General features: G+C 42.6%; 1 protein-coding gene across 1 annotated transcript in view; it reads left to right on the top strand.

Moving 5' to 3' along the window:
- DAPP1 (dual adaptor of phosphotyrosine and 3-phosphoinositides 1) overlaps nucleotides 1-9,309 on the top strand; it is a 21,978-nt gene that overhangs the window by 1,230 nt on the left and 11,439 nt on the right. Inside the window, exon 2 of the mRNA XM_005418260.2 lies at nucleotides 8,351-8,473. Within this exon, the coding sequence (XP_005418317.1) occupies nucleotides 8,351-8,473 (123 nt within the window). The remainder of the gene's footprint in view (nucleotides 1-8,350; nucleotides 8,474-9,309) is intronic.

Raw genomic sequence — 9,309 nt, 5'->3', positions numbered from 1 at the left:
CCGGCTGCTGGGTGTCTGGAGAAGTGAGGGATGGGGAGGTGGCACCGGGTCTGTCTGAGCGAGGCCGCCCAGGCGCTCCGGTGCTGTGCCCAGCGCCTCGTCCCGGTGATGGATGGGGGTGAGGGGCTGGCACAGGGCACCCGGAGAAATAAAGAATAGTCAGAAAACCGAGAGCGCGGGCACACGGTTCGAATGCACTGGGGAGCTGGTGGCAGGGGCGCATCTTGCCTCGGAGAACCTCTGTGGCCTCGAAGCCATCGCATGGGATAAAGCCCAGGGTGTGCCGTGCCACTTCTCTGCGTCTCCAGGGAGCACCAAACCCACACCTGCCCTCAGACCCCTGCCCTCCCTGTGCCGTCCCTTCCGCTGCCTCCTTGTAGCTGGGCCTGGGCTCTGGTCTGCGGAGCTGCTGTCCTTGCTGGGCCCCGGGAGGCAGCAGGATTCCCGAAGGTGCCCGGAGCATCAGGAGGGACAGCGGCGAACAAGTCACAGCCACTGCGAGGAGGACAGCATGCTCACCAAAAAGCAAAAGCCCAGGTGCAAAAGGGAAGGCTGAAGGTTGCAACAGACCTTGTTCCCTGTCTTATGTGGCTCACCCATTTTTTCTGCCAGTTAGTTTTGGTTTTTGCAGGAGGAAGGCTTGGGTCACTTTGTCACCAGCAGCACTGCCGTGGGCAAGGAGAAACATGGGCTGGAGGAGCAGCAGGGGTGGGCACAGGCAGGATGGGATCAGTGACAGCAAGGCAAAGGGGAGGCAAAGCAGAAGAAAGGCCAGTGGTCATTCTGACAAAGCAAAAAGGCTCTGGTGTCAGCTCTGCATTCAAAAAGAACTGATGAAAAAAGTACAGGTGTTTTGCTTCCCAAGTATTAGTGGATTTGGACCAATTCATTGCTTATTTTTGCAGTTCATTCACTTAGTAATTCCAAGCTACTTTGTTGCACTCAGATTTGGTTCACTATCTCCAGACTGATGCTACTTTCCCATATTTAAAAGAACCTTTCAATGAAATGCCTGGTAGCTGAAGCACCTAACAAGTACGAAATTCAGTGAAGTCCCTTTGCAGTGGCACCCAAAGTAGCCATTTAATACTTTTTCTTTACATCTGTATTACGCTCATCCTAAAACAGAGTCTACAGGGAAGAAGGAAAGAAAAATGAGTTGCAGCTGTTGTGGGAAGCATGACTCCCAATTACTAGACTTTTACTGACTTCCACAATGTGGTCTGAGTTAATATATGCCAGAAACATGTGCCTATAAACAGCAAGGAGTTCATCCTCATAGTCTTGTAGAAATACAGCTTGACGTGGTACTTCATGTGGTATCCATAAGAAGGAAAGAGTACGAATTAGAAGGCTACAAATATGTATTTTTAAAGCTGTACCTTCTTTATTTTACTTCCACTTCAATGGAAAACCTAAACTTTTCACCATTCCACAGAACACTCAGCATCTCCTTCAGGGAAGTGTGTTGAGTTAAATGCATTAAAGTTGAATAAGCAATGCCAGGTAAAGAATCCCTTCAAACTATTAAACAAGGCCCTTTCTTTTCAGCTAGTACTGAAGCCACTTTTTTTTTTTTTTTTGCCTAAAGATGCAAAAAGAAGCCCTCATGCAGCAGACATTCTTGTAGCATAATCTGAAAGATCTCTCAATGTAAATGCTTTTTCAGCTGTGATAAGTAGGTGTATCACTCTCCAGACCATACAATGAAATTTCCAGTCATCACAAGGGTTTTCCAACCTAAACCTAGTCCCCTACTCTCACAGTGCAGGGTTCCCCTGACAGCTGATGCAGTGTCCAGCCCAACTGAGACCTAGTCCTGGTGAGGAGTGTGTGTCCAACAGAGACAATGGTCATTCCAATGAGAAGCAGCTTCAACATTCACATATTTTTTGGGGGGAATTTGAAGCAGTTTATTTTAAAGCTTCTGCTTTCTGGTACAAAAATCAAAGAAGTTGGATAAGGTTTAAAGAAGTGTGAAATGGGAAGGACTTGACTCTTAAGAGAAAAGGCTGAGTACCAGGATATGCTTGTAGTTTACCAGACCAGCTGCTCAACAGAATGGAAACTTGTCAGCAATGCAGGGAAAATTCAGATTACAGTCAGCTTCATTGTATTGATGTGTATATAGGTGGACCTAATGCTTAATGAAAAGGAAGATCAAAAGCAGAAAACGTTTTTGAAAACTTGTTGCCTCACTGTTAGCTTTGTCCCTAAATCTACCAAAGTGTTTAAAAGGGAATACAGAAGTTTGCCAAAAGCGACATAAGCACCTTGGCTTAAAAGGAAAAGGAAACTGACCATGGGATTCTCCTGTGAAGGCTTCTTTGGTTATTGTTGGAGTCAATCCCTTTTCCAGTTGTCTTTGCTGCTGTTAGCACTAAGCACAGCCAGAAAACAGCAGTGTGGAGCTCCTGTGGCTGAGCACGTACTGCGGGGAATTCCACTGAGCAGTTATTTGCGCAAGAGGGGAGAATGTGGAGTATCCCGTCATCCCAGTAATTACAGGCAGCTCTGGCAGCACAGCTCCCATCCCAATACAGCTTAGTCTGGGTGACACTTTGTTTATCAAAACTGAAAGCCACAGGGCGAGAGAAAACAAATTTTTGTAGCCTTTTTTCCTTCTACAGTCCAAACTTAATCTTTGTCACCCCTTGCAGCAGAACTTTTATGCCCTTTCAGGTCCTGCAATACCATGACAGATGATATTTTTAAGGCTGGACAATACATTCCATGCTTAGTTTTAGCAACAGAAGATAAATTAAGCCACAGGCCTAGATCAGGTGATAATAAAATTGTGAAACTGAGGAACATGTTAGACTGGAACAGGGTAAATTGTCGTAACAATTTTTTTATCTCTATTGTCTAATTTAAGGAAGATAAAAATTAAAGTGACTAGAAATTGGGCCAAACAATGGGTGAAAATCAGAATGAAGACAGTTGAAAGAAGGGGGAGCAAAAATGGAAGTGAAAAGCAGAAGATGAACTAGTGAAAGTCTACAGTTAGAAGACAAACCTTAAGACTAGATACAATGACGTTATTTCCCCTTATTTCTATTTTAAAATTATTTTCCCCTTGGCCTCCTTGTATTCCAGCAAAGTACTTTACACAGTTTTGTGGATTTCGGTGTTACACATTGAAAGGATGTCTAATAAATACCAATTTGGTTGCCTGACATCTGTAACTTCTGTCTTGGCATTCTTGCCCTTTTGGAGATTCTCTAGAGCTCTGTCAACTCATGCACAATTAAAAACATGGCCAAAATTTCACTTTTAGTGATGTGGGGTACAGAGAACCCTTTTGCAATTTTCAGATGATGGGCAATGCTTCTAGGGTGTGATATTGGGAAAAAAAAATTTAAAATCCCAAACTACTAAAGTTGACAGATAAGAGCTGGAAGTTGCTGAAATACAGAGTGCCAAAAATAGAGAACTAGTGAGTCAGTTTTACAGTCATTTTTGGAGCACAGGCGTGTGAAGAGCATTGCATCCATTGATGGATGCACTCCATCAAGCAGTGCTGGGGACTACTGCTTTAACCTAAGAGTGGGAATACATCTTTGAGGCTAGAATATAGCTTCAAAGTGTGAGCAAATTGAACTCCTCGTGGTAGAAGACATATTTAATTTAAAAAAACCCAGAACAACAAAACATAAAACTTGCCAACATCTACCACCACAAAAAACCGACCACAAAAATACAACAAAAAAAATCCAGTCAAGCAACTGAGGGTAAATAACTGCTGTGAGCACTATGGGAGTGAAGTCCTACTGGGAGCACATGTGGCTCATCTTCCCAATAACCTGGGTCATTGTTACCTTTCAGAGGTGGACAAGAGATGAATTAGACTTGCTGTGTTCCTGCTTGGCTCCAGCAGCTCAGAGAGCCAAAGTGCTTTCCCCCCACCACGTGGCACCAGCACTGTTGCCCCTGCTGCAGCAGGGAGGGAGCTTCTGGGAAGAAAGCACAGCTCACCCAGCTGAACACCAAGAATCTCCTTCTTGCTTCACAGAAGGAACTTTGAATTGCCTGACTTCTCCACAAAAGCAAGCCAAACATGCACACAGCTTCTAATTCTATCCAGGCTACACCTGCCTGAGAACATCTGATAAGGACACAAAAACCAAGTGCAACCTCTGCCTACTGCATTTATCTGGTAGCTGGGCATACTGCAGAGTTATCACTCCAAACAATTGCACCAAATAGCAGCCAGAACTTCCAGCTGTGCTCTCTTTTGGTGCTACTATCTTGCATTTTTGTGAGGAAGAAAAGCAAGTGTTTCTACTGGATGTTACACAATTTGCACATTAAAATGGCTCAGAAGAGAATTATGCAAGTCAGCATTCACCCTTTCATGGATGAGTGTTTGTGTTCCTTGTGTATTCTGTTATTGTTAAAAAGTTTATCCACCTGACGCCAGCTACAAGTTTATTCAGCAGCCCCTATTTACACAGGCAGATTTTTTTTTTCAAAATATCCACGTGCTTGCTTTGAAAATACCATTATCATAAATGACAGATGCCATACCTAAGGGCACTCATCTGCAGGGGACACAGAAATGAAGTTTCATTAACATTTTTCATTGGAGCAACTTGGGTTGTTAAAGAATGAATGAACATTTTGAGGATGATGTTCTAACCTGAACAAAGAGTTTCCCACCCCAGACTTTGCTGTAACATTCCTGATCTTTACCATGGTGTAGGTAGCTCTAGTTGCTGCATTAACTACAGAGAGATCTTCCTAAGAAGAGATTTTAGCATGAGTGGATCCTGTTCTGGAGCTGTGATGATTGGCACAGCTGCAGAGGCACAGCTGGCCAGCACAGTCAGGGCTTGTACTCCAGCAGCCACCAGCTTATTCCATGGGGAAACCCCATGGGACTGGAGGGACAGGTCTTCAGGGCAAGGCTGAGTGCTCTGATGAGTTTGGGCATTATGGGGCACTGGGTGTTTCATTTCCTTCTCCTTCCCGTAAAAGCTGTCAGTGAAGTCCTTCCTCTATGCCATCACCAATGCAATGTGGCATAAACAATAGGCTGATGTCTGGAAATGGTTTCTTTTTCAAAGGGTAGCAAAAGTGGTCTCACTGGCTGTGCCTGCCCACCTTAAGAGATGCCTTCACTGGCCATTCCAAAGAGCAGGAAGGATGGCATGGCCATTCAACCACACACACTGACAACACAAGCATGCTTACATGGATGGGATAAAGAGATTTAATGTCATTTAGGATGAAGGTAAAGTAACAAGAATGGATAAATGACAGCAGCTATAAACTCTAAGCCTGAGATTGCTAGTCAAATTGTAGAAAGGGAACCCCAAAATATTGACCACACTTTTTTTGTTGTTGTTTTTAAATAGAAGAAATGAAATAATTAGAAAAGAGAAATCTCCCAGAAGTATGTATACATATCAGGAGGGTGTACAAGGCCAAGGACAGCCAGAAGAAGTGGGTTTGAAGCAAGGAAAGAATTTCATCTATCTTTCTTCTTGTGTTTCTCAGAGAAATCTCAACCAAGAACCTCAGGAAATTTTTACACTGCTGATGGTTTTCAGTGTGAAAAGTGTCAAAGTACAGAACAGATTTTTGGACTTGTTTTGTAGTGAATACAAAGCATTTTTTAAAGACGACTTTTGGAGGGACCTTCAGAAACATCCCGGTTATCCAACTTTATCCAGCTTGTTCAAAACTGAAGAGTTAAGACAATTCACCTTATGAAGGACTTTCTAGGGGCTTCAATGAGATGGGTGTTTGTAAAGCATTTTAATTTCCTTAATTCTCCTTTTAAGACAGCATGAAGATAGATACAGTATTGTGTTTTGTGTCAACTGTTTCCTGCCCCAGTGTAACTCAGAAGACACCCTAAACTTCAGCTGAAGGTGGACTGCCTTTTACAGCTTTCCTAAATGAGCCATAAATCCCATCTTGATTTGCTTGCTAATTTCAAAGAACTGCTTAGAAGTTTTTTTCTGAGACAGATAAATAGAAGGATTCTCCCTGTGAGAAATACTTAAATTTACCTGAAGTATACCTAGTAGTGCCTGACCACAGGACTGTTTGGGTTTATTTTTAGTCCTGGTGATTCCTACTTGCACTGTCAGGCTTGATTGTGAGAGCAGACTCTATAGGTGAGTGTTTGTTTACCTTCCTGGTAGTCTGTCATGCAAATTCTAAATTTTCTTCAGCATTTTAATTTTTTACCTGTGTTTATGCAATTGGAACAAAGTTTGTGTGACTATTTTCACAGTGGAATATGAAAGTAACCTGATCAAACCATCTGTCACAGTCAGGAAGAGAAAACACCCGAAACTACCTGTAACAGTCTCTTTGACACCAAGATCTGCATTACTGTCTCCCATCCACTTCTATTTTTTGAGCTGAAGAAGAGGAACATAGTAACATTTGAGGGATTTTTGTCTGAGACAGCATATTTAGGCAAGAAACTGCTACAGCCTTGTCAGCAAAGTTTTAAAAGTGTGCTTTCAAACAACATTATTTTCCCAATTAAGGGGTTTATTGTTGGTTTCTGGTTGGTTTATGTATTTTTTTTTACATAGTAACAACATTTCATTAGTCACTGGTCTTTTATGTGTAAAGAGAGTGTGAATTTAAACACAACATTTTTTAAACTTAAGTGACTTCTCTTTCAAAAGTTTAGTAAAGGGGTGTTTTTTGGAAATAAGGTAACAGCACAGTTATGAGCAACATCAAACTAAATCTGCCTCCTTCCTGACAATGACCACTCACAGATTTTCTCAACATCTGCTTCTTTTGCGCAGAAGTGAGCCGAACAGTGTTAGGAAATCCCACCCAAAACACAGTGCTGCATTCTCAGCTGCAGGTCTGGCCATGCTGGTACCATCCTGCCCACACCAGGAATGACCTGACCTTTGCCTGTTCCTTACTTGGGCAGTTAATCCCAAAGCAGATTTTGGCTAACAGGTGTTCCAGAGGATGACACTTTGACTCTTTAAATATTCATTATTTTATTCTACTGTGTAGATGGACCATATTCTAGAGCCAAAGCAGCGATGCCCTGCCTGTATTGAGTTTCACATGGATCTTCTCTTCCTCTGGGTTAACAGCCTGGAGTGCCTCATAAAGCAATTCATCAGCCAGCTGGCCTTTCGAATAGGCAGCTGTCCAAATGCAGAGTTAAAGCTTTGTGTGAGGTGCCAAGTTTGTGGAAATTTGGGATGAACAGCTAAGAAGAAAGAGGATACAGTTACACCTGGTTTCATTTCTAAGACTGCCACGTTACAAGTTGTGGAAAGTGCTGCCCTGGCACTTCTGCTTTCAGTAGAACTGTGTTTCTTTGGCTGAAGCAGTGACAGGCTTTGCTCCCAATGCTGCAGGCATTTAAAAGGAAGGGAAGGGTGACCTGGCACCACTCCACACACAGACAAGGGAAGCTTGCTCCCAGCAGAGCCTTGGGTGTATTATCCTTCTTTCTGCTCCAGAGGCTCGTGTGTGTGCATGGCTATGGTTATTATCACGTGCCTTGCAGGATTTCAGCTCCAACCTTTTACAGCTCTAGCTTTTTGTGTTCAGTCTCAGGCTCATTTCTAGTGAGATCCTTGTCTCTTGTAAAAAATTGGGTGTTTCCATTGTGGAACATTCTGAATGGAAACAAACCTATAAACTACACTTTCTGGACTTCTTTGCAGGGTTTTCTCCCTGTGAAGTCCTTTCTAAACTTTTTATACAAAAATGAAGTTAATTTTCACTGAAGATAAATTGAAACAGTGTTTAGATGTTTTCTTTTGTTGCTCAGATCACAGGTGGCCAAGAGGCAACAATGGCAAGATATCTTAATTTTCACTGAAATTTTGTCAGTTAATTTTGTTCCCTTTAATTCTAAGCTTAGGCAAGCACGTTTAATTGCAGTTCTTGGCAGTGAAGACACATTGAAGGAAATACAGAATTTATGAGGAGTTTAAGCACTGCCTGTTTGCCCAGAAGAGCATGTGTACCAAAGAACATACATATGTCAGGAAGTGCAGATTCTGAAAATAGACAAAGGATTCTCTATACCCCTCAAAGCTGCTTTCACCTTATCAGCACAGACCTGGGTAATTTGTCGCTCATGCAAGCAGAATTTGCAGGGTTTTTACATCCAGGAAAACACTCAGCTGTTTGTACGCAACTTTGTGTTAAGGAAAAACAGTTTTTTGACTGTGTCAAAAGGTGGCCACTGCAAGAGGCACAGATCTGTGTAAACTGTGAGTGCCTGTGAGAAGGGTGGTGACTCAAAATTGTAGAGGAAGGACTGCAACTAACACTGCTTTTTCTAACCCTGCTCCAAAAAGCAGCACCAGAGTGAAGGATGCTCTAACCCCTTGTGTCTCCCCAGATGGTACCATGACAATCTCACCCGACATGCAGCAGAAGCGCTGCTGCTCTCCAACGGGCAGGATGGGAGCTATCTTTTGAGGAAGAGTAATGAAAGGGAAGATTTGTACTCCCTCTCTGTAAGGTAGGCTATGGACAGAGAGAACTAATCTAATGCTGCACTTACTTCCGTGTTTGAATGTCCCATGCGTTACAGGTTTTTCTTTTTCCCTAGGGCTTAAACTGTTTTGAAATATATTCCTATTGGTGTAATCCCACTGAATGACATTTTGCTAGAGGAAAAAAATTGGATTGGATTTGACAACTGCTCTCAATTTTCCAAATGATGAATTAATCTTATTAACTATAAAGAAAACATGATTCTATAGAATGGCTGTAAATTTTCAGTCTGCACGATAAAAATCTGCATGTCATTTAAAAGAGCTTAAGAAACAGCTGGTGGGAACAGAAAAGTTTTATGATGAGGACAGCAGCAAACACAGGTGCTAACAGGTGCTAATCTTACTAGTTTCTGAATCCCTGTGTAGGAGCCATCACCTCTGAAGGATGATCCAGTGCTTGGCTGGTTTTACTCATCTGTTCTGTGCTAAGGTTCAGTCTTAGCCAGGTCTGCGTGACTAAACTGAATAACACCTTGTGAGTGATCAATGCCAGGGCCTTGAAGTCAATTACAGCAATTTAGGACACAACTGTTCAGGATACAACCAATACAGAGCAGAGGAAGCCTGGCCTGGTTCCTTCACTACAGAATCACATTTAAAGAGTCTCCCAGAACGAGAGAACCCACAACATTTTATTGAGGAAACCTAAGGGCACATGCATTAGACACACAAGGTACTCCCTGCACATTGGCTGGATAGAGGTAACCAGCCCTAAAAATATTTGTAATCTCTGGCAACTGTGTGATAAAAGCAACCTCTAGACCAAAATTTCAAGCTGGTGCATGCAAGCTCATTCCTG

The sequence above is a fragment of the Geospiza fortis genome, unplaced genomic scaffold (genome assembly GCF_000277835.1).
Source record: "Geospiza fortis unplaced genomic scaffold, GeoFor_1.0 scaffold11, whole genome shotgun sequence".
NCBI classification, from domain to species: domain Eukaryota; kingdom Metazoa; phylum Chordata; class Aves; order Passeriformes; family Thraupidae; genus Geospiza; species Geospiza fortis.
Note: the sequence above shows the minus strand (reverse complement) of the source record. Positions and strands in the feature narration are given on the sequence as shown.